The sequence below is a fragment of the Uloborus diversus genome, chromosome 2 (genome assembly GCF_026930045.1).
Source record: "Uloborus diversus isolate 005 chromosome 2, Udiv.v.3.1, whole genome shotgun sequence".
NCBI classification, from domain to species: domain Eukaryota; kingdom Metazoa; phylum Arthropoda; class Arachnida; order Araneae; family Uloboridae; genus Uloborus; species Uloborus diversus.
The window spans coordinates 53494140-53519838 of NC_072732.1; the positions used below are offsets into that span (position 1 = coordinate 53494140).

The 25699-nt window shown below is 33.7% G+C and overlaps 1 protein-coding gene across 2 annotated transcripts in view; it reads right to left on the minus strand.

Moving 5' to 3' along the window:
- Nucleotides 1-25699, minus strand: part of LOC129217043 (protein lifeguard 1-like) — a 60519-nt gene that overhangs the window by 15179 nt on the left and 19641 nt on the right. Inside the window, exons 1-3 of one of the 2 annotated variants that reach the window (XM_054851281.1) lie at nt 7945-8176; nt 5094-5197; nt 2058-2136 (exon numbers count right to left, since the gene is read on the minus strand). In XM_054851281.1, the coding sequence (XP_054707256.1) occupies nt 2058-2136; nt 5094-5172 (158 nt within the window). In that variant the 5' untranslated portion in view covers nt 5173-5197; nt 7945-8176. Of the gene's footprint in view, nt 1-2057; nt 2137-5093; nt 5198-7944; nt 8177-25699 lie in introns of those variants that run through there. The other variant, XM_054851280.1, reaches the window with a different exon arrangement.

Below are 25699 nucleotides of genomic sequence, written 5' to 3' on the forward strand. Positions count from 1 at the left end.
ATTAATAATTTGACACATCAATATCATCTATGATCTGTGCTTAAAAATGCTGAAAATTGCCAAAGTAAAAAAGCATTTTTAAGAGTTATTGAGAGCAAAAGGGATGTAAGTCAGTAAAACAAGATTTTGAGTAACTGGAATGGTTTAGTAGCCACTTTTGTACAAAACAAAACTGCTTTTCTGTTTTACAATTAGTCTGCAGGGTTTTCAGACGCGAATAGGGTCCACTTTGCGGCTCCTTCACAAAATTCTATATCGTAAAAGTGGCGACTTCACAAAATTTCCCATCCTAAAATTAAACCTTTCACAATATTTCCAAAAAGATAAGAAGACTAGAAAAAAAGAAATTCTTGAATCCAAATATTGTCAAATTTACATTCCTAAATATTAATTACATGTAAATATGGTGAAGAGTAATTGAACAGAGCATTTATCGCTTTAGGATCATATTTCATAATTTCTTTGATAAACGAACCTTTTTTACCCTATCCACTTTTTTCACGGAACCCCTGGATTATAGTCAATAATATATATTGGATGCAGCATTCAAAAACGACTTACTTGCAATAAAAACGAAAAAATGTTCCAAATAATACTCGTTGTCATCAAAAACTACCACATTTCGAAAATTAATAAAGTTACGCATTTTTGTACTTTTAGTAACATAGTTAACATACATTGACATATGAAGTTGAGTTTTCAATCCACAACGTATTTTGATTTTTTGTCTGCTGCTTATTCAAAAAACAATGATAAATGCTTCCCTCACACCTTATATCAGCCGAATTTTTAGTAACAATTCTCAATTTAGAAAAAGGATGCGAAATAATTGATTGAGCTTTGTGGAATATCGGGGTTTTGTGGAACACAATTCAAGAAATGCTGCTTTAGGAAATAATGCTTTTTTCTTTTCTAAAATTGTAGGCATTAAGTCGATGAGGAATCATACAAACAATTAAACACACATGCTGCTGGGTTTATATGTGACACATTATTGTAAAAATGAGATTATTTTTGAAATAAACATGTTGCTTACTTTTGGCAAAAATTTCATCTTTTTTTCATTGCATACTTTAAACATTGGTTTTTACTTAAAATCTGACTGCAATCTATTTTTGGGTTGATTACTGCTTAAAAGCAGATACTTAAAACACTAGATGACCCATAGCTGCCAATCTATCAAGTTGAGCAATAGAACAAGTCACTTCTAAAAATTCTACAACTAGGTGAAAATTAGTATATATTCTACCAAGAATTAACATGTACTCGAATAGTTATTCAATTATTGAATGATTGATATATTTTTTCTCCTTTTTATTCCTCGAAAACGAAAATGTAGACCATTCTTAATGAGCATTAGGTAGTTTACTTTAGCATATTAAGTAATTTGAGGTAGCAGACTATCCCTCCGTAAGCAATATTGATTTCGAATAAGGAACATGAGGCAAAATTCTGTCTCTTCTTAGACTTAATTACAAACTGAAAGTCTTGCAAAAATGTCTCGACTATTTTGACTTCAGCAGTCACATTATGCATAAAAAAATACTATGAAATAGCACAGCATAGTTGTCGTGTGTGCAAAAGGCCAACACTCTTACTTTTTGATATATGATAGTGGTGCAACTTCTTTAAAGTTATTAAAACTGTTATAAAAGGCTGGTGAAATTATAGTTGAAGATTGACCAACTTTAATCAAGAAATATACCAAACATTCAAAACTAATAGTACAGTTGTACAATCTCATCAAATTTGTAAAGAAGAATCCTACAAATTGACACCTCTGTGATCAACTACAATGTAGTATTATCTGGCAAGTTTACCGTACTCGCTCAGATCATGAAGCAACCCGAATAGAATTGTTTGCAGTTTCCTGGATTCGTCAACAATATCAAGCAAAAAGACAACGGCAGCTGCTTAGTACTCATTTATTTACAAAAGCATTTAGCTCATTCTCAGGATTGAATTATTTATGCTAATAAAAAAATCTTGATTGAACAAGATATAGAGATAATACAATACAAATCTTAAAAGTAGCACAAAAGATAAAAAAATTTTACCTGAAAAGAAACAAACATATAAATGCCACTGTGATAGCCAGTTGTGCCATAAGGATAGCATAGACCTTCCTTATAAAAGCTAAAAAATAAAAAAACTTTTCAGCACAATATATTGTGTAAAATAAAATATCATTTTGCAAGTACTATAATTATCATTTTACAAATACTAACGAAGGAGATTGAAAATACATAAAGGAATCTTGTAATACCTTAATTTCCAAAGTCTTACACCATACGCAATGTTAAATATTGTTAAAATAAGTTAGCATAAATTATGATGTTTTAAGCAACTTTGGTTTGCATTTGTATGTAAGATAAAAGCAGGGGCAGACTATCATTTTAGGGGATCATGGTCTCTTGCTGGAAAATATAGGGCTTTGAGTAACGAAGAATTTCTGAAATTCCTTGGGTGTCAATAAAATGCATGAAATTGGCCACGAATAAGGAACCAAGATGGCATAAAGGTTACTAATTTCATGAGCAGTGAAAGGAAGTATTTAAGATATTTCTTTTAATAAACAAATAATGAATTGAAAATATTCTGCAACTGTTTACACTTTATTGATAAAGAAATTGAGACCAACGTGGTTAGATAATATTGTCTACTGTCTTGAAAAGGGGGTGGGGGGGGGGGGGGGGTCATGAGCACCAGAATATTCAGACCATAGCCTGTTGTGATAATTATTAATTATCAAATTACATATTTGGCAAGAAATTAATTATCAATTTAAGCATTATTGCTAATAAACACAAACCAAATTAACCAATTACTATATTGGATTGTTTTTGGAATAGTTGGTTTCACGTTTTATTTTAAATTAATAATCATACTCAATGTGGATAAATTTAGGAATTAAATGAAAATGCATTCAGAATGCACCAAAAGACAGAAACATTATACATGTCTATATTACATTGACATAAAATAAAATATCACATTAAAAAAAATAACCTAATACTCGACATTCGGCCAAATATCTGGATGGCATTTGAAGTGAATGTTTGGTATTTGGCAAAATATGGTATTCGTTGCATCTCTAATCAGAAAAATAGATAATTTTCAGATTTTTACTCGTAAAGTTTTTTCTGCCTTTTATTGTCAAATTTTGAGTCATTTTTAAAAATCTGAGTTGAATGAAGTAAACATGGAGATAAGGCGATTAATTAACATGAATTTGAAGAAACGATCAATGCCCCTTTATGCTTCTGGAACTGTCTTGATTATGTTTATTAAATTTTAAACAAAAAACATCTTTAACATTATACAAAATAAATAAGTCAATTATTAAAAAGTTATTACTAGAAACAAGTTAAAACTGAACTTGGGATTGATATTCCTATTACACAATTCAAAATTTATGTGTAATTTAAACATACCACTTTATCACACTAACTCAAATATTTGTCGGTAAGATATTTAAAACTATGAATAACATAATGGAGCTTGCAAAAACTATTGCTACGTACTATTAAGTCAAAAGATATATACTCCACTTTTACAAAAAAACTTTTCTTTTTTGACAGTTTAGTTCATTGCTTTAACATCTTAAATAAAAATGTTTTGAACAAAATACACGCTTATTATTTCACACAAAATTTGTTTGATGAGCAAGTGTTTAATGTGCAAATTTTTACAGTAGCAAGTTAACGCTTATTATTTGGCACAAAATTTGTTTGATGAGCAAGTGTTTAATGAGCACATTTTTACAGTAGCAAGTTAACGGCCCAATTAACATTCTTTCAATGTCTGTTACATAAGCAGCATTCTTCTTTTAAGCAGTTATTTACAAAATAGAGTGCTAATGAAGTATTCTCAATTGCTCTTAAAAAATGTATATCAATGCTTCAAAAAAAAAAAAAGATGATCTTGACAAAGAATGCATTTTGGAACAACTTTGGCATTGAATGGATTTAAAAATAAGTTTTGTTTGGTGTAACTAGGAGCAAAAGATAAGCTCAAAGTTTCAAAGGTGTTTGAGTGTTCAATAAAGCAAGAGCGTAACGCTACTCTCGATCTTTTCTTCTCGTTTCTCTGTGGCTAGATACCTAGATTCTTCTGTTCATTGATAACAATAAGATGACAGTCGAAAATTATCAGCCATTCTATTTATACAGGGTATTTTCTTAAAGTAAATTTGAAAAATAGAAAAGTTCTAGATGAGAAATTATGCGATCTTTTTAGCATATTTCTGATAAGGGTGAACAGTGGGAACAGCACACAAAGATATTTATTCAGTGGGATTTTAGGAAAAAAACTTTTTTGGAAAACTATCCTTATATTTTTTATAAAGTGCACAGAACAATTATGCAACGAGTTTGCTTCATGTCTTGTTGCATGAAAAGTAAAAAAAAACGTTTCCTTTCATGCAAATACATTTTCCATGTATCCGGGAACATATGACCATGCCTGTGATCATCAAGGTTGATTGGAGGGCAGCTCCTGTTTAATTCATGGTGATGAAGGAATTTCCCAATTAAAAAGAAAGCAACTGCTTAGGCGATTTTATCTTTGGGATAGGGGTAGCTGGGATTATTCCTTAACCATCCAAGCAGTAAACATTTCACCTGCAATACAACAGAATGGCTGATAGACCTCTTTATATAATCTTTTTAGAAGAAAACTTACTTGCACTACTCTCATTTAACTTAAAAGAATTTTGGAAAAAATATCAGAAGGGGGAAATAGCGTGTCCGGACGCATTATGTTTTGAAAAAATTGGGTCCTATCGACATATACATTTTTGACACGCTATAGTGCGTCAGCAATATCCTTGAAATCAAGCTTCACTGTAGTAATATGCAGAAATCAAATAACCAATTAAAATATTGGAAAAGTACAGGGTACACAAAATTTAACTTATGATATGCTATGCAGTTGGTTCTCTGTTTAATGATACTCTGAAAAGAAATTTTTCGGTAGGTTATAAAAAATACTTAAATATAGAAAAATTAAACTGATTACATTAAATTTTAAGTAATCAATGTTTGTCATGTTTTAGTTGAAAAAATAAACAATTTTATAAAATGCAAAATTACCCATCCTGATGGCTTTCTCCGAGAAGCTACCACCAAACTCCATGTCAGAATAAGGAGGTGCATCATAGTCCGATTTCATGTTGTCTGATGGGATTGGTGACGTCCTGAAATTGAAAAGAAATCAAAAAATAGTTCATCGCACATAAAGGTACTATAAAAGATAATGTTGTTGTTAGGAACACGGTCATGGATTGTTGAACTAATTTTGGATCAATGCACAATACATGCATATTTTTCAGCTTTTGTTATAAATGCAAGATGCTCAGAACCAAAAAACATATTTGACTACAGTCGAATATGATATTTGATTAACCAAAGTGATCAGGACTGAAACTCCTTTGGTTAATTGAAAATTCCGAATCAAAGAGGACCCTCATAGCAACTTTAACAATATGGATTTGAACACAATTTACAAAATAATTACCTTATGCAATATTTTAAATTATATTGTCAAAAATATCACCTACGTGTATTTGTTCAATAAATAATACCAAAGTTCAAACTATGCAAATGTTATAATACACCAAACTAACTTTTCATAGAGTTGTCTTGGTACAATTTTAAAAATAGCAATAAATTCAAGTACTTCAGGGTTGCCAACCTTGGAGAAACAATTTGAGGAGCATCTATGGTGATTTTGAGGAACATTTTGAAATTTTACAGAGCAGTTCGATATTATGCATAAAATTTTAAAATTATTTTTGAGCTTTTATAATCATTTTAAGCACTGGCATAAAAATAAAAAAACAGCTTTAAACACAATGTCACGCTTGGCTTATTACCTATTCCACACCACCTAACCCTATATACTCCCATTGCACATCTCCCCCCACTCCGGAGAAATTTTTAAATGACAGGCCTGCTAAACTTTTTCTGTCAAATACCTTTTCTATTTGAAAAATTGCCTTTTTAATTGATTTGAAATGCTTTTATATCCTGAAGCACTCTGCCGTCTCTTGATCAGGGAGAAACCTGGTCTAAAGATTATCAGTAAATTAGATTAAAATATACAAAACAGGTATTAAGAATTCATTTTTCTGAAAATGCAGATTTATTTTCATCCATAAACTCAGAATTAACTTCTAACATGCAATGAAAAATAAATGATGAGAATTACTTTGGAAAACTGGATGGCAGGGTTGGGTTTCGGACTGTCCAAAACTGGTTTAGGACAGGACAGGTGGTTTTTACAGTCCAAAACAGTTTTAAATTGTCCAAAACTATACAATGCTAAAGGGGTGTAATCTAATCAATTTGTATTTACTGCAATATTCATAATGCAAAAGTATAGATATTGATGAGGTTTAATTTATATATATATATATATATATATATATATATATATAATATATATATATATAATGAGTATTTGATAGTATTTTCTCCAAAATGTTCATTTAAAAAATATTTTACTTAAAAAATTGCCAATAACTATTGCATAAAAACGTCTTTATGATGTAACAATTGGTAGAGTTGTGAAAGGAAATTCACAACACTACCAAGACAACTAATTTCAGTTTCATTTATAACATTATAACTCAAAAGAATTAATGTAATAAAATGCAATATTTAGGTGCAAAAAAAAAAAAAAAAAAAAAAAAAAAAAAAAAAAGCTTAATTTTTTAAATTTTTTTGCAAATAAGTTTTGCATAATGTTTTGACAAAAATTATTTTTTAAGTAATAGATAAAAGAACAAGAAATGCCTGATTAAACACTTATATAAAACTTGTGTTTATTCTTTTTATAGTTCATATTTTTAATCCTAATACATTCTGTAACTACAAAAAATTGTAATTTATTGTATTTAGGTCAATTATTGCACTATATTTTGAACACTTTCTTTTGCAAACGTGCATAAATGTCAAAAAAATTGGATTATGGATTTAAAAAAAAATCCTGCATACAAATTGAAACTTTTAATGGATAATTTAATTTCTACGTAACTGGGTCAAAATCAGCTGCATAAATAAGTTACATATATATTTACACTTGAATGTTCACATTGAATGAACGTATATTAGAAGGCCCCAAAAAATTATTTTACACATTTTGTTCTGTTTTTGATATTTTCTCACAAAATATAGTTTCTCAATAAATAGTTTTAGACACCTTCGGACACAAGAGTTTCGAACAGGATGGTAAAAAATTTCTCAACCGAGCTTTCATTTGCATTATGCAAAATCATACAGAAGTTTGGTTACTATTCTCAAAATAAATAAATAAATAAATAAAATAGTAATAAAATAAATAAACTTCATGCATACAAATTGAAATTTTAATCAAGAATTCAACTTCTATGTAATTAGATTAAAATCGGCTGTTTAAATAAGTTGAATGTTCTCATTGAATGAATGTTCAATATTAGACATTACTTTGATACATTTTATTCTGTTTTTGATGTTTTCTCACAGAATACAAGTTTTCTAAAAATATAGTTTTGGACACTTTCGGGCACAAGTGTTTTGGACAGAACTGTAAAAACCAAGGGGTTTTACCGTAGTGCCCAAAACCTTGCCAATCCTGCTGGGCGGAGATATTTTTTAATGATGTTTTTAAACATGATATCCTACTCAAAAGCAGAGGATACTGCCACTTTTCGAAACAAACTATAAGGTACAAGTAAATAGACCCTTCAATACAGCACTAAATGCAATAAATGTCAATAAGAGAACGACTGTAAAATAGAAAATTGATCATTTTAATTCTCGACGCAAAAAGGAATTATAAAATCTTTAGAATAAAAAATTGTATTTAAAGCAAATTGAAAAACTTTCTTTTCATAATGTATGCAATAAATGAACATGATTTTAAATTTTGACATTGCTTATTTGAAGCGTCAAACATTTTTACCTTCACAAACGAGAAAAGATAAATAACAAGCTGTAAGAAGTATTGCGATGTCAAACGTGAGAATCAAATTATATACTATATTTTGAGTTATAAACAGTCAAGGAACCAAATATGAAAATTTACAAGTCAAGTACACGCGAATTGACATGAAAACATCTGAGTATGAATGATACGTCGAATCAAAAACAAATGACCGATATGACGATTGACGAACAGGCAGGGGGAAGGGGAAAGGCGGAAATTGCAATGCAGAATGCAACTGAGTACTGTTGAGTGGTTTCCTTCCTGAAAAATAGATTTTAGGCTTTGAGACCATGGTTTGTTCGAAGAAGTTGACCGGTTAACAGCTGATCAACCAGGGGCGTTTTACTTAGAGTCCCTACTAAGGTTGCGTTTTATGAGCGACCGGTAGCTCACCGGTTAAAATAATGACGTCAAATAATGGTGTCACAACCAATGCCACCTCCAATGTACGTATCCTCCAATGCTTTAGCATTAGCTGACGTCACTTGCTGTCATGTGATCAATCTACCAGTAGCTACCGGTTGAGCTCGTCAAACGTAATCTTATAATAGCTGCTGGTTGATAAAAACTTGAAAAGATCCTGTGGTTACTCAACGCACAGATTGCGTATGAGTTTATTCAGTTCAAAAAGATGCATTTAACTCGATTATTTTTCTAGCTGCTTGAAGTCAAAACATATACATTTGTCGTACTTTTTTCCAGCAGTGCAGGATCCCTCGTCCTTAAGGGGCACAACGGCCCAAGCAATTGAAAAAGAAAAAAAAATAGCATTAAGACTTATTAACGTTACAAAGGGTGCATTCGGAAACAAGGATCGGTCGGTATCACCGCAACCGTTCGGAAAAGCTTGCGGTCGAACCGGTGACGTCACTTAAAGCCCTGGTTTCCTAGAAGCAGGGCCGGACTAATACTCCGTCAGTCCGTGCCCCGGCACGGAGTAAAGATTTTTGAGGGGCGCAAAATTGCCAAATCAAAATATGAAAAATATTTGCAACTGAGCTGCTGGAAAAAAAACAAAAAACTAAGTTCTCTGGAAAAAAATACTGGCACCACCTACAAATGAAGAGGGCGCATCGCGATATCCCTTTATATATTCTATAACCGTAGTCTGCACAAGTTTGAAGTAAAAGGTGTTAGTTCTTTTATACTAATTACAGAGACTTTAAAATCATTTTGTCATAAGTAGGATCAACACCAGCAGGGGCGCCTCGAACTTAAATTTTTAAGAGGAGAGAACTTTTCTGCCGAACGGAGCTCTAAACTTTGCAGAATGATAAATTATGGATATTCACACATGTGCTTACATCTTTAGTAAATAATTACATTTAGGCATTTTATTATTTCAACTAGTGGTACCCGCACGGCTTTGCCTGTAATAGAAAAATTAAAAGGTATTTTGGTTCGCCTGTATATTTACAAATAATGTATGGTGAATTTTCTCGCCACTTGGCTTGCACCCATGTTACGGTTCCACGTTATAATTTAGTATCTCGCCAATTGGCTTGTGTCCATGTTACGGTTCCACGTTATGATAATTTCGAAATTTACTCGTCTATCTTATGATACTTTTGTTCTTAAAATTGGAATAGAAAAAGACCACATCGAATTTTCGAAAAATCGCTTTGAGGTGCACACCTCCATGCTACAAACTAACTTTGTGCCAAATTTCATGAAAATCGGCCGAATGGTCTAGGCGCTTTGCGCGTCACAGAGGTCCAGACATCCTCCGGATATCCAGACAGAGAGACTTTCAGCTTTATTATTAGTAAAGATTATGTCTCCAAATTTTCAGAATCATCAGGCAAAATGTCCCGAATTATGAAATTTTTGGAAGATTACAGTGACTTCCCATCGGAAAACAAAATTTTGCGGGTTTTTTTTTTTTTTTTTTTGCAAACAGAAGCGAAAATTGAAAAATCCGACGTAAAAAGATTTTTTACAAGGTTTAAAATTTTTTATTATGACGGGGTTGCGAAAATTATCGCGAAAAAAATGCTCTTACAGTATTTAGTGCAATTTGGAAACTCATGGCACGCTTTAGACTAAAAAATATATAAATTTATAAATAAACAAGATAGCGTCTGGGGTGCTGATGTTTTTTTGTTTCTGTTTTTCTTACTTTCATTTTTTTCTTACCATGAAAATCTCAAAGCTGAATGCTGAAAAATGTATATGGCGTTAAAATATGGTTTAAACAGATAAATCAAAGTAGAGAGAGATAGAGAGAAGTGAGATTTAACGATTGATATGAAAAGTCGCACTAGAAGTTGTTAAATGGTTGAAGGGAAAAAACGAAGGTTAAAACAAGAACTCTGCAGGAGATTAAGGAGACACGATATTTAAAATGAAACATAGTAGAAAAATGACCATAGTTATCACACAAAAGTCAAAAATAAAATAAAATAATAAATAAATAAAAACACCTCCGTCCAAATCAATAAAATATACTTCTGGGGCTGTAAGCGTTTGAATTCAAACATGTTAAAATGTAAGGTAAGGGTGAAAATTAAAAGTTTTAATATTTCCGGGTTTAGGACTGTATTCTGAAAGAGTTCCCAGGGTTAGGTGAAACCCCAGAACCCTAAAACCTGATCCCTATAATATCATCAAAGATTGTCTAAAGTTGTTTTCGAAACTTTAATTTTGAAAAATTTCCGAGGAAGTCTCCGCAAATCTTACCCTTTACCCTAACGTCATCAAAGATTGCTTACAATTTGCGTAATTATAATTTCAATTTTGAAAAGTTTTCGCGGAAGTTTTTGCAACCTTCCCTTTCCACCATTAAAGGTCGACTTTTGTTTAAACGATTTCAATTTCGAAAAATTCCGAGGGGAGAGGCACTAAATTCTCCTCCTCCTAACATCCCGAAGATCGTCTAAAACTGCAATTTTGGAAATTAAAACTTCTGACAATTTACTAATGTAGATTTCTCCAATCCCATCCCTTCTCTTACAATTACTTACAATTACGTATTTTGGACGAAAAATGTATGGGGGATGATCCCAGATCCTATTCCGTTCCCTTACTTTAACAAGTGTTGCCTGCCGACCGAGTGGTGTAATGGTTAGGCGTTGGCATCTTACGCCTGAAGACAAAGGTTCAAACCTGGCTTTAATCGATGGATTTTCAAGATGAATAAAATAGACAGCGCCCGGGTCGTATGATTTTGCGGCATGTGAAAGATCCTTCGATTATTCGTTTGGCTTGAAGTACTCACGGGAAAATTAAATTCCCAGCTCAGTTTCGCATTGTAAGAGCCCAGGTACCTCCATCTGATACGGATGCTACATCGGGAGATCGCACTAGGTCTACAAAAGTCAAAGCCTCTAACACAGTCCCATTAGAAATAAATAAAAAAAGACAAAGATTGCTAACAACTGCATTTTTTTTTTTGGAAAATTTTCCTCTCTAGACACTTTGACAACCTCTTCTTCCCTTCTCTTTTTCAAATTTTGTGTACAGAATCAAAATTTTGAATCGTTTAAAATTTTGTTTTGAGCCTCAAGTTCGAAAAATTCCAAACTAAGGTCCCCTTAACATTCCTTCTCTTCCATCATCAAATCATCAAAGATTGTCTAAAATAGCGTTTTCAGAGCTACTATTCAGAAAACTTTCCAGGGTGTAACCCCTAGACTCCCTATTTAGGCGCAAAATTTACCCATGACGCAATGTTCACATTGCTTTGTTTTTTGAGCAATCACGAATTGCTTATTGTTTTCACTTGACCGTTGAACGACGTCCCGTCCCTTGATTTTATTTTTCTATTATAATGCAGGCGTCCATGTGCCTCGGAATCGAATTATTTAGAAACGACCGCCGATTGTACACAATCTTTTTTTCGCGAAAAAAGTATCCAGCACACAACATTCAGCACATAACAACCAGCCCCTGGCATTCATTTGAATTTTAAAGTCTTAAATTCTAATTTTTGTTGCGATAAGAGCCATTAGTAGAACCCAAGGAGTAGAGTCCTATCGCAATTCGTGATCGCAGAAAACATAATCTGATTTCAAAATCTCAAAATTCAAACTGTTTTATTTATTTATTTGCACATAGAAAAAGGATTAGTAATATGCATGTAACACATAAGCATAATTCTACTAATTCTAGATTCCACATAGATAACACAAGTCCCCTGATTTGTGAGCTCATAGCGCTTCGCGCCCCCACGCCACAGGCCCGGATTTCTATTCCCGGGTGGAGCATGGCTGAACTCAGCCGTTCATCCCTTCAGTGGGTCGATAAAATGAGTACCAAGTGCACTTGGAAACCAAACACTGGGGGTTCCGCGTTAGGCTGACCACCTAACCGGGTCGTATGCCTTGCAACCCAGAGCCCCTGGTCAGGAAAACTGAGTTGGGCACAGTAGGCCTCGGCCCTCATGGACTGTCGTGCCGCAGCGTTTGGCTTTTTTACTCCCACTTAAGCCACAGACGTTAGATCTACTCTCTCTCTCTCTCTCTCAGATCGCTGTCTTATGAATGTAGAGTTTGAAATCACCAGAATCAAATCTGTCAACCGATTTGAAAATTGTTATTTACAATTTACATTAATTGCCAAGTTACTTTGACACATTTTATGTGTTTGCCAAAAAATGTAAAAAAGATCATGTGTTTTTTTCATTTGTTGGGGGGGGGGGGGGAGGGGAGGCTCTTTATACATGCAGTTCAAAAGGGGCGCAATTTTTCCCTTTTGCACGGAGTGGTTCAAAAGCTAAATCCGGCCCTGCAAATCACCGAGCTTTGGCGTCGAAACTCGGCGTGACGCTGAAATCAAAGTCAAGTGATTCCGGCGTGCCACTTACAACGTCGATTTTGCTCGGGCGCGCATGCGCAGAAGAATCAAGTTTTCCTCTCGGCGAGAAGCGACGCCGAAAGTCGGCGATTCCCTCCTAGGAAACCAATGCTTAACCGCGTTCGGAACCGCTGCGGTCGTTTTTTGTCAGCCGACTTGGTGGCAACCTGTCGTACCGCAGTATGGAAGTGGTTAGCGAGGTAACAAACGTCAAAAAGTCTGTGTTGGCCAATCTAGAGCCGATATATAGATAAGCCGACGCATCAGCTTAAGTTTAGCCATTTTGGATCGGATTTTTCATTGTTGCGCTGTTACGGTTACCACGATAAAGTTTCGGGTTTCGCCAAATTTGACTTTATTTAATAAACAATTCACGTGCCACTAATAATCGCCTGCAGTGAGCAATCACCAAATGCTACAGAAAAGACAACCATTCAAACACGCGCTCCGATCCAAAATGGCTAATCTTAAGCTGATGCTTCGGCTCGTATATATAGGGGCCTTAGGTCAATCAGGTCGTGTTTCATGTTTTCATCGTATCGCACGTGACTTTCCCCATCACGAAAGTTACACTTTGATTGGAGCTTCGTTTGCTGCTGAACTAGAACTACCGCGGTGTAACTACGAGCGTTCGGAAACACAGCTGTCCTACCACGCTTCCTAGAGAAATTCCAAATACAGTGAAACCTGTGTAAGTTGACCACTTGCGGTGCACTACTTTAGTGGTCATCTTAAGCAGGTAGTCAACTCACAGAGGTTGATTTATATGATCAGGACTAAATCCGTGCCTGAAAAAAGCGGTCAACTTAGACAGGTGGTCAACTTACAAGGGTGGTCAACTTCACAGGTTTTACTGTACGTCATAACCACACCGGTTTAACCCTCGGTCTAACTACGTGATGTAACCGGTGAATCGTTTCTCTGGTGGTGTCTGGATAGAGGTTTAGGGGCGAATCTATAAAATTTATAGATCCGGGCTACGAAAGTAAAAAGCCTAAGGATAAAATAATTGGCAAAACAATTAACTTTAATGCATAAAAAAAGGAGTGGTGCGCTTGATATCAGTTGCCTTAAATTTATTATCGCTATCTAGTCGTTGATGATGAATCCGGGCGAAAACATAAATAAAGAGCGCACCCCACGCTTTTTTTCATTAAAGTTATTTATTTGCTCCATTATTTTATTCTCATTAACTGCATCGCCCGACTTCGCGTGGTCTAGAGCCGTATATATAGAGGCCTCAGCGTAGCGTGTTCTACCTCAAAAACGAAAATTACGTCAAGTGACGTGTGTTCAACAATCAGACTTAAATAATAGGGGGGAAAAAAACATAAAATTTACCGTCAAAATAATGTTTCTTAACTGTTGCAACGGAAAAGTCCTGACTAAATTAAACGCAACCCTCCATTGATGCAATTAAAATCCTTAACTATCATCTACTGGTAGGCAAAAAAAGAAAAAAAAGCCAGAAATAATCAACAGGGTAAAATTATAGCTCAAAGTAAGAGCAAGAATTTTTTTTTTGTTCACAATCGATTTCAAAAAAAAAAAAAAAAAAAAAAAAATCGATTTTATTTGGATGTTCCATTTGGCTAAAAAATACTTATAACTTTTTTCCAGGCGATTTTACAGCCTTGGGTTTTTTGAAATCCGAAGGAAGTAAATCGACTTCAGAAGTATTTTTTGCGAGCTTTCGGATGAGACTTAAATCAAGAAAATCGGATACTTATTTCGGGCAAAAGCAATTTAATGCCACTTTCGGGTTCTAAAATAAAAAATCGAACTATTCGGTTCTTTTTTGGCTTTAAAAATCCCCCTAACGTTCCTTCTCGGGTGCCCAAGTACCTCCTTGCTAAATTTGGGCGAGATCCGACATAAATTGGGGATTTGTATGGGGAACATACACATAGAAAACATGTATGCACACATATATATTCATTGTTTTATTTATATAGATTTTAAGCTCGATCAAAAAATTAAGTTATACTTAGTTGCGGGACATTCTGTAGCTGCTGATTATACTTTACATGCAAAGATTCTTCTTTACGTTTTTGTTCATATAGTTACAGAAACGTTTTTTTTTTAAAAACTATATATATTTTTTAACGAACTGTGAAGTAGAAAAATATTTGAAGATTACTTTGGCTGACCCCAAAGATATCACTTCCGAGATACTTCCGAGGATATTGTAACTCAAATGCAGATGGAAAAAGAGAGAGAGAAAAAAAAAAAAAAAAAAAAAAACTCGATGACTATAACAGGGGCATTCCACGGTATTTTTAAAATTATGTAGAGTCCGTAACGTGACCTTTTTTTGCCATAACTTTTTAATTTACCGTTTGATTTGCAAATTATTTTAATTTAAACTGGTGTGTTGGTAGGAAAAGATCAAAATAAAATAATATGCTAATCAAACAGTAAATTAAAAAGTTATGGCAAAAAAGGTCACGTTACGGACTCTACATAAATGTCAAAAATACCTTGGAATGCCCCAACAGCAAACAGGAAACTGCACCTCAATAGATTCAATAGCTTTTTATGTGCATAAAAACTCCTTACTTCTTTCAAACCCAGGGGTGTAAATGACGATGTTTTTTTGACTGCGAAACACAAGAAACTCAAGAGAGAGAGAGACAATGAAATAGTTCAAAGCATATCAGTCTACTTCTATCGAACTGTACAGAATTTTTTTTATATGTATACATAAAAGCAATATGTATAAATTTTTCTGATTTTTTTCACGAATCCGTTTTTTCCGAGCACTCGATTATAACGAACAAATTCTTATATTATCTTACACTTCGAGCAGGGTTGCTAAACGTCCCTAATTTTAAGTTATAGTCCCGTATTTTGTGACATTGTCCTGTATCCCGGAGAATTTCGGTACGGGACGGAAAAAGTCCCGTATTTTTGCTGAAACATTCGGGGGAGGGGGAGTGAGCGCAAATGCAGGTGTGCAAATGCAGGGGGGAGGGGCGTGGTGCAGATTGCGCCATTGAAATTTTATGTGGGGGGGGGGGGTTGACTGGTATTTTTCTCGTTTTTAGCCGGGTTCTTGCTTTTGGGGAGGTCGTGATATTTAGGGGGGCGGGGGGGGGGTTCGCCCTTGATCTTAGGAATGGGGGGGGCACCCCTGACAAATTCACTGTTCTGTGTGTTTATATCGTGCTTTCTTTCATAGTGAAGAGGCGCTAGCATACATTCATTGTACCAAAGGGGTACAACGTGCCCCAGTCGCTTTGTCGAACATGAACTCTGAGTCTCACAGAGCATTAAAGAAAACATTCGGCCATTTATCAAATTAACGAATTCGTGGAAAGTGTAACAGAAGAATTATTCAAAGTTTTTCTGAATTTTCAAATTTTTGTTAACCGTTAAGCTTTGTTAGCTTGAAAGCTAATGATTATCAATTATTAAATTCAAAACTAAGCATTTAAAAAAAATATTGGCCAGAAATAAGTTTTGTTCAGTTGATAAACCCTCAATTGCCTGTGTGTATAAATACTCAAAACGGTTACGCAGCTATGAGTTTCATGACAAACAAGTGTTTTCCTCCCCCCCCCCATTGCTACTGTTAGCCTGTCCCGTATTCTCAACTTTTGACTTTTAGCTACCCCGTTAAAGTACGGATTTGGTTTTCCAGAATAAAAAAAATAAACGTGGTTCTTATCGAGGGCACTGAATTCGATGGTAGGGTTCTAATATTTCGTAGTTTTCTTGTTTTTGAGATACACCCCATTCAAATATCGTGTATAAATTTCATATTTCAATGTTGTGTCCCGGCCACCGAGGGTAAACAAAAAGCAGCAGCGGAGTGGATGTTTGTTAACACGTGGCGTCCCCTCCCGATGAGTCTAGATATAGCTATGCAACGCTTATGAAACTTCCTTGTATAGTCATTCGCAACTCCAGAGCTCGAACACGCTACCTTGCGCTGATTAACAATACTAAAGAAAAAGGTAAAACATTCCATTCCACGTGTTTTCTTTGGGATAAATTACAGACTTCAGACAGTTTATGGTGTAATGTAATTTCAGAAGAATAGAAAAGAAAGCTTCCCACAAACACAATGAAAAACTACTGTCATTCACTAAGCGTCAAAGTAAGTTTTAAGTTACGGCATGCGTTTGTTTTACCTTTTTCATCCGCCGTTAGACAGTGGCTGCAGCGCCCCCTATAGTTTATTGGAGTTGCGAATTGGTAATTAATTATCTTAAATAGCGTATTAGTTTTCAATGGGGTTGTTTCCTTTAGTCAAAAGTACCACTGTTAGTCACTGAAATTGATAGAATGAGTAAAAAAAATAACATGAACCCAGAGAATACTTTCATTTTCCCAACAGCTATTCTTTAATTAATTTTTTAAAATGCCCGATTTTGAAAACAAGGCCTGGTCTTGATGACGTCACAAATGATGTCCTTTGGCGCATTTTTCACTGCGTTTCCACGTTATGATAATCAAGAAGCGAATTAAAATTGCGCTCTACGCTTGCTATCAACCATATCGTTGCCAATACACGTGAGTAAAGATGTGAATTAAATATTTTGAGCTGTGAATGGCAACACTGAATGGCATTTCATCATTTGTGATGTCATCGGCAGAAGCGTTAAACAATAAATGCGCACCGATTTTTTAAAAATATTAAACTTAGTCAAATTATTTAAAAAATGGTCAGATACTACTCTGTTTTTAAGCATGCTCTTTCAGAAAAAAAATACTTTTAAAATTTTGGAAACAACCCCATCGTAACAAGAAATAAATCGTCTGTTTTTTTTTTAAAGGAAAATAAAGAACACTGCGTATAAAGGATTACCAATAATTTCCAAGAATATTTCGAAATGTTATGATACATTCTTTTAACTAAAATTAATGCTTTTGCTCAGAACTTTTTTCTTTTAAATCAAAATTTAAAAAATGAAACTTTTCGAGTCATCAGATTTTCAATTTCTTGATAACTTTAAGTGTCAAATAAATTTATTCCGAAAATTGTGACGTTTTCCTGCAAGTGTAAGATTTTTAGAAGGAAATTAACATGAAAAAAAAGGGACATTGGAATAGCTTATAACGGGAAAACAAATATGCATTTATAAGCTCTCCCTTGGGACTTTTATTACAGCTACTGAGCTTTTAGCTTTCAATTTCTAACTGCGAAGTTGAAGCAGAATAGGATATCTCTAGAAGAATTAGTTCCAACTGATCAGTCTGAAGATGAATATCCCATTTTTCGTCATAAGTAAGTACTATCGAGCTCTCTTAGTACGACCACGGTTAATGCGAAATCACGGTTAAAACGAGCATTTTGTTGGTTCAGTTTGGTTTGCTATTTAATTGCGGTAGAAATCTCACGCACAATACGTTCATTGCAGTCAAAGTATCGGCAAAGATGAACAATAATTTCAGACCTCTTCAGTGAAAATTTTTGTAGTTGAGTACTATAACTTTCTCTTTCAGAAATGTTTCACCATTTTGTATGGTGCCTGCACTGTATCGATAAACATATGTTGAATCTCTTTATATCTTTACTAATAACAAAGCTGAAAGTCTCTCTGTCTGGATATCTGGATATCTGTCTGTCTGCGACGCGCACAGCGTCTAGACCGTTCGACTAATTTTCATGAAGTCTGGCACAAAGTTAGTTTGTAGCATGGGGGTCTGCATCTCGAAGCGATTTTTCGAAAATTCGATTTTGTTCTCTTTTTATTCCAATTTTAAGAAAATTTTATGGAGCAAATTATCACAACGTGGAATAGTAAATTACGAAATTGTCATAACGTGGAACCGTAACATGGGCGAGCCATTTAACGTAGCAAATTGGCGAGAAATTCGTCATCCATTATTTGTAAATAAACAGGCTAACCAAATGACCTTTCAATTTTCTAATACAGTGGCTCCCAAAAGTGTTCGTACACCTTGAAATTTTGTAGTAAAACCAAAATAACGCAAAACTGAATTTGAATATGAAGTCCAATTTTTTTTTCACACCATTCTAATGCCATTCTAAATAAAACTCAGTAGTTTTTTTCAATATTGCCAGATTTTATTTTTGAAATTTGTCAAAAAATGAAGAGACAGAGAAATAATACGCCACAAAAGTCGTCGTACACTCAAATTTTTTCGAATAAATTCATGATTAAAACTATCATATGTCATTTTTTTATTATTTTTGCATTGTGTTGACCCTTAAAAGTCATTTGGCTTTAATTTTTTGTTTATTTATTCCTTAATATTGTGCTTATTACTTTAAAATGACTGGTATTTGAAAAACACCACAAACACCATTCGAAATTTGAATTGTTTACTCACAGTAGCGGTAAATTGGTTTGAAATGTCTCTAAATTAGGTAATTTACACCATTATATAGTGAAGTGCTTGATAAAATGCTTTAAAGACAAGAATAGGATCGAAAACACGGTAAGAAAAGGTCAACTGGCAAAGTTAACAATGCGTGATCGGAGGTTTACAGTTAAAAAAATTATGAAAAATACACATTTGAGTGCTGAAAAAATTTCTGCAGAATTGAATGAAACATTTTACGTTTAATTTTCACCTAAAATTGTTCGCCAAGTTCTCTGATTAACTGGATTAAATGGGACCTCTTCCTGCAGAAATTTTCTTGTTCGTGCGAATAACAGTAAGCTTACGCTTTCCGTCGCAAAATCAATGATAAATAAGCTCAAAACGTTTTGGAACAACGTCTTACTTATAGATGAAAATAAATTTAACATTTTCGGTTAAATTGTTGTATAATTGTAAATAAAAGAAAAAATGAGGAATTTAATCTGAAGAACTTAGTTGGATCAGTTAATCAGGACGGTGAAAGTGTTTTAATGTGAGGGTGCATTACAACATCAGGACTTGGAAATTTGGAATTTTTTGATTAAATAATGAATAATGCTGTTCATTTAAATATTTTAAAAAGCAATTTCAAACTATTAGCCCAAAATTTGGTAATCGGAAACAACTTTGTTTTTTATCGAGATAACGATAAGAAGCACACGTTTGCGTTTGGTGCCTCAAAAATTGTCCTTAATCTTAGAAATACCCCCTCAATCTCCAGATTTGAACTTAATGTAACATATTTAGAGATATCTGGGGGCTAGATTACGAAAATACAGCTTTGAAACGAAAATAGAGCTAGAAACAGTAAGACTCAAACTGGGGTTGAACACTTACTCAGAAATTACGCAAAAACAGAAAGAAAAAACAATGAAATCTATTCCCAGGCGTTTAAAAGCTCTTGTTGATACTGCATGATGTTCTATTAAATAATAACTTTGTAAAAAGTTAGATTATTTACTAATTTTTTGACATTTTTTCAAAGTGTACGAAAACTTTTGTGAGATAAAATGTCCGGCAATTTTTGGTTTTTGATTTTTTAAAAATTATGTTTTAATGTTTTATTAAAAATTTTCATGTAGTTTTGTTAAATATAGATCATAGATCTTATAATAAAATACCTATTCCGAAATATTAATTCTAACCAATGGATAATGGCCTATTTCATTGAAAATCGTAGGTGTACGAACACTTTTGGGAGCCACTGTACATGCAAAGCCGTGCGGCTACCACTAGTAAAGAATAAATCCCACATTCTTATTTACCATTGATAATTTTCAGTTTTCTTGTTACGGTCTATCTTGTTATTATGGATTCCCTATCACCTATCCCTCCAATATTGATCATTATCCTGTTTTTCCAAAAATGTTTTCCCAAGACGCTAAGAAGTAAGTTAAAATCTTCCATGTATAGGTAGTAAACAGATTACAGTGTGCGTGCAGGGTTGGCATGCTTTTTACCGTCTGTGGTGTTTGCCGGTTTTTACTATGGTTTTTACCGCGAGTGAAAAAACCTGTTTTCTCCATGGTTTTTACTATCTTGGAGCTGAAAAAAAACAGGGTATTTTTTGTTGTTATAAATATTTCTGTACACATGTTTTTTTTGAGCAATCACGATAGCTTATTGTTCTCATTTGACTGTTTTGAATTCCTATCATTTTATTTTCCCACCAGCACCCTCTGCCAGCACCACCGTCGCGTCGACCGGCCTCACGATGCTGCTCCTCTTGCGAAAACCATCTCCAGGTTGCGTCCATATCCTACACACCCACAGGCATACACACCACCGCCTACACACACATACAAACACTCATGCCTGCGCACAGACACAAACACACACTCCTACACACACACACACATACACACACTCATGCCTGCACACAGACACAAACATATGCCTACATACACACATACACATGAAAGCCTACACACACACGCGCCTACACACACAGCACTGCATACACAACACGCACACACATGCATACATACACAACACGCACACACATGCATACACACACACACGCACCCACACACATGCGCCTACACAAACACACACACATGTGCCTACACAAACACACACGCGCATTCATACACACACACACACACTCGTGATTGCGAAAAACATAATTTGAATTCAAGATGCCAAAAATTCAAATTAATATAATTTTTTTAAAGTTAATTAAGGTTATTACTTTATTATTATAGGTTGTAAACATGAACAGCTACTATTTTAATTTATATTGAAATCAATTTTCAGCGGCAGTATCTTATTCATTTTAAAAGTCATTACATAATTTACAACAGCGATATAATTTTATACTCCTCGGGCCTTAAAATGAGTTTTGGACTTGAGGGGCGGGGGACTTGTAAATAAGGGCAACAATTTTTTTTCTTGGTTACAATGAAATGTGAATTTTTAACTTATTTAGCTGATTTTTGCAAGGCGACGATATGATCATCTTAAAGGGAAAAAATTGACTCTAAAAATTTTTTGCATCTATGTATTTTTGATAATATATATACTGAAGAATGATTGAACATTTTTGCCAAGATTTGGTAAAACAAAACAATTTTTCCTATGACTGGATAGTATAGACATTTTTTGGAATAATTATTACATCAACTCATAATAAATACATTATCGCATAAGTTCTCATGCTTTAAAATTTTTTTTCGGTAATTTCATTAAAATAATTAATTTTTTTAAACTATGGCCTTGAGCTTATTCACACACAGTAAAATAAGCGCAATTAATTTTTTTTCTTCCGAATGAAGTTTTTAAAACAAAAAAACAAGTATAAATTTACCAATCCAATTAAAAGACAAAACATGAATTTACTAAATCTTTGTGTCCTCTTAACAGTCTGCAGTAAAATACAAGTTTTAAGTTTTTTGTAAAACAAAACTTGCTTTCCATTCTTCCCTTTAATTAATTTTTTCCATGAGATAGCTGTTATCTTATTACTTGCCCATCGGTCCAATGGCTGCTTGCTAATATGCAAAATAATGCATGATAGTAAACTATAGTATCAAATATATAGAAGGCGGCCTACTATTAAAAATAATGTATCACTTCCTACCAGCAAGCAAGGAATAGTTATATTAGTATGTCGTAGGTTTTTACCACGATTTTAACCGGTAAAAATGTAATTTTTCCTATGTTCTGGCAAAAACCAGTTTTCCCCGGTAAAAACCCAACCCTACGTAATAGTAATAATAGTAAATAAGTTGTATTAATCCGTCTTTAAACTTTTGTATGCCATTCCATCCCTCATTTTCACGTGTTTATTGATATTGACGAATAACGGCTAATACGACCAAGTTTTTGAATTTTTGGCGTTTCGTATTAACTGAGTTCAATTGCAATAATTATTGACTAAATTATCAGATTATGTTGGAACAATGATGATCTCAACGATTTCTTTAAGTGGATCTTGTGTAATTCGAGGCTCATAAGAAATTCTGTAATATTTAACTGCGATTAAAACACAAGAAAAATGACATTGTAGCAGTTAAATTTCTATCTGAACTTAAAACGACGCTAAAAAGTGCACTTCTGAAAAAGAATGTAACACACTTGGTAATGATTTTCAACTTGGTTCACTCTTAGAATGTACACAAAAACACGCAATAAATAAATAAGCAATTCGTGACTGATAAAAAAAAAAAGGACAAAAATAGAGCTATTTGAATGACGTCGAAGAGCTAGCAGATCGATAGCTATATTGATCAATTTTTTTTTTTTTTTTTTTAAAGGAAAAGGAAGAAGCACAATTAAGTGTAATCAGTTAAAACGTTTTTTTCAAACCAAGCTCTTGAGTCATTTTACATTGTTAATTTTGTTTCACGACTCAGGCCAAATCTTTCACAGCGGAAAAAAATTACTCACTATACAATAGTACTGCGTATTCCAATATGTTTTGAAAAGTTTTGTGCTTTTATGGAGCAAAGAGCTCATTTTCGACGTAAAAAATCAACCAATTAGAACTGTGCACGATGTCAAAAACATGAACTGATCCGTGATAATAGGTTCATCTTCGACAATTATTCTACGCAATACATGGCTGCCAATAGCTAAAAGCAGAATTTGGAACCTTAAGGCGTCACTTGTGGATTATAAGATGAAAATATTTCTTGGATTTCAATGTAAGTAAGATATTAGTTTTTTAAAATTACAAATAAATTTTAATTCATAATTTGAATAGTTATTTTTTTCGTCTATGATGCAATATTTTGAATGTGCGAAAAGAAGGAAGAGGGGGAGCTGATCGAAAGTATTTTAAATATAGTATGTAAGGAACTTCTATATTTTTCAAGAATTCAAACCGAGGTTTTGAAAATTACACTTCATGGTCAGAATGAAAGGATTTTTTTCCGAACAGCAACCAAGTTGCTTTGTATTGGTGTTTATAAAACCAGTACAGGAGTTTTCTTTTAAAGTGATAGTATTTTCTAGAAAATTTTGCCCCCAACCCCCTTTAAAAAAGAGACAAATAGAGCTCATATTATTAAAATTATTGTGGCTATGTTATTAATACAGCCAATATTTAAAGTATGAAAGATTTTATACTTAAAGCAATATAATACTAACTAGCTGCGTCGCCCGGCTTTGCACGGTCTACCTCGAAAATAGAAGTTATGTCAAGTGACGGGTGTTCAACAATCAGGCTTGAAAGAAAAAAAAGAGAAAATCGTGAAATTTCTAAACAGATTGTGGAAAAATGTTCAAAATGGTAACATTTTAAATCCCTCAACTACAGGAAAAGCCTCAAAACAAAACGCAGAATTGTATTTGTTCATAAACGAGGAAAAAAATGGCAACAGATCTTTTTTCTCAATGATTTTTTTCACGCTGCAAATTTAAATAAAAGCATTGTTACGGAAAGTTGAGATGAAGCACTGAATAATAATTTGAATGGAGAAAAACTTTCGAAAAATAGGGAATTTATGTCGAAATCTAAGTGTCATAATTAATAGTTTTTAATTGATATCTCCGCTACTTATTATTGGAGGATTATGTTAAATAGCCAAACACAAAAACGGGAAGATTACGAATCCATCGATATCTGGTTCAATGGTGAGTTCACTGTCGTTCAGGCGAAGTAACTTGGATATACATACATACATAGATACATAGGTACATACGCAATGTTTTTAATTATATAAGATTGCTCAAATTTGCTAATATATTGCTACGTAAGGAGCTGTCCATAAATGATGTCACTCTTTTTTTCAATCAGTTTGACCTCCTCCCTCCCTTTGTCAGAAAATGTCACACTTCTCCTTACCCCTTTCTCTCACTGTCACAGTCGCACTCATGGGCTAACCAAGATCCCCGTTAGGGAAAGACAAGTACAGAAGTATAGGTGTCACAAGATAGTCGTTTTTAGTTGCCCCCGCACCCCCCCCCCTTGCTGGACCCCAGGAATTGTTTGAAGTTCAAGCCCCCTCCCCCCTCTCTTAAAATATTTTACGCTATTTGAGAGCAGGAGAGACAATATGTGGTTCTCCTCCAAAACATTTTTCGAAATTGAAATCTTTGAAATGAAATTTTAAATTACGTTTCGGGAATTAGGAAGAAGCAGGGATTCAGAGACTCTGTTCTAGGGCGGGGCACGTGCCTCTCTCTACCCCCCTCTGGCTACGATCATGGCCACATTGGTTTTCAAAAGTAAATTGTTATATAAAGGAAATTTGATGCCACACTTCTTGCTACCCCCTCCTGCCTAGTCACAAACTGCTACAATCTTACAAACCCCCTCCTCCTTACAGCGTGACAATATTTACGGACGATCCGTTTTCAATTTTAATCTGTTTCATATTTTGCTTCCCTTTTGTAGGTTTATTTACGTGTGTTTTGATTGCATTCTTTGGCGTTGTTTGCGGAGAAAAGGGGATATATTCGGTGGTACGTCGTGATGTCCAAGTAAAAGAAAATAGCAGTATGACTGTCATGACCTGCAAATGCGCTGGAATGCAAAAAATGTAATTATTGTTCTGTTTTTCATTTTATGTATTTATTCATTTTTCAACGTTTCTGAAGAGAGTAAATAATTAAAATATTCATTTCTTCTCAATTTTGGATGTTTTTGTAAACTAACCTGAATTTAATTATTGAAAACAATATTTTCTGGTGTTTAATGTCGAATTATGTTCAAATTTTCAGCAACTATAAAACCAGTCTTAAAGCATTTAATAAATCGATAAGTACATTTTTAAAACTTTTGACATGTTTTTGTAGTATATAAACTATTCAGTATTAAACCATCATATGGCAAGTTGAAAGCTGAGGGTTTTTAATACTTCTTTGAAAAAAAATAAAAGAAAAAAATATATATAGTGAAGTTTTTTTTTTCGTTCAATTCATATTAATTAAGTTGGAAAATCTATCACTCGAATTATTTAGAGATCAATCCCATGTGGGTTATCAATTCCTCAAAATTGTAGAGCATTTTTCATTTTAACGCTACATGCGGAAGTGGCTTAAATAACTTTATAGTAAAATGTTACAAAAATGAAGGATTATTTTGCAAAAAATTAATTAACCAAAAAATAAATAAATAAATAAATAAAATCTATACTAATATTATAAAGAGAAAGAG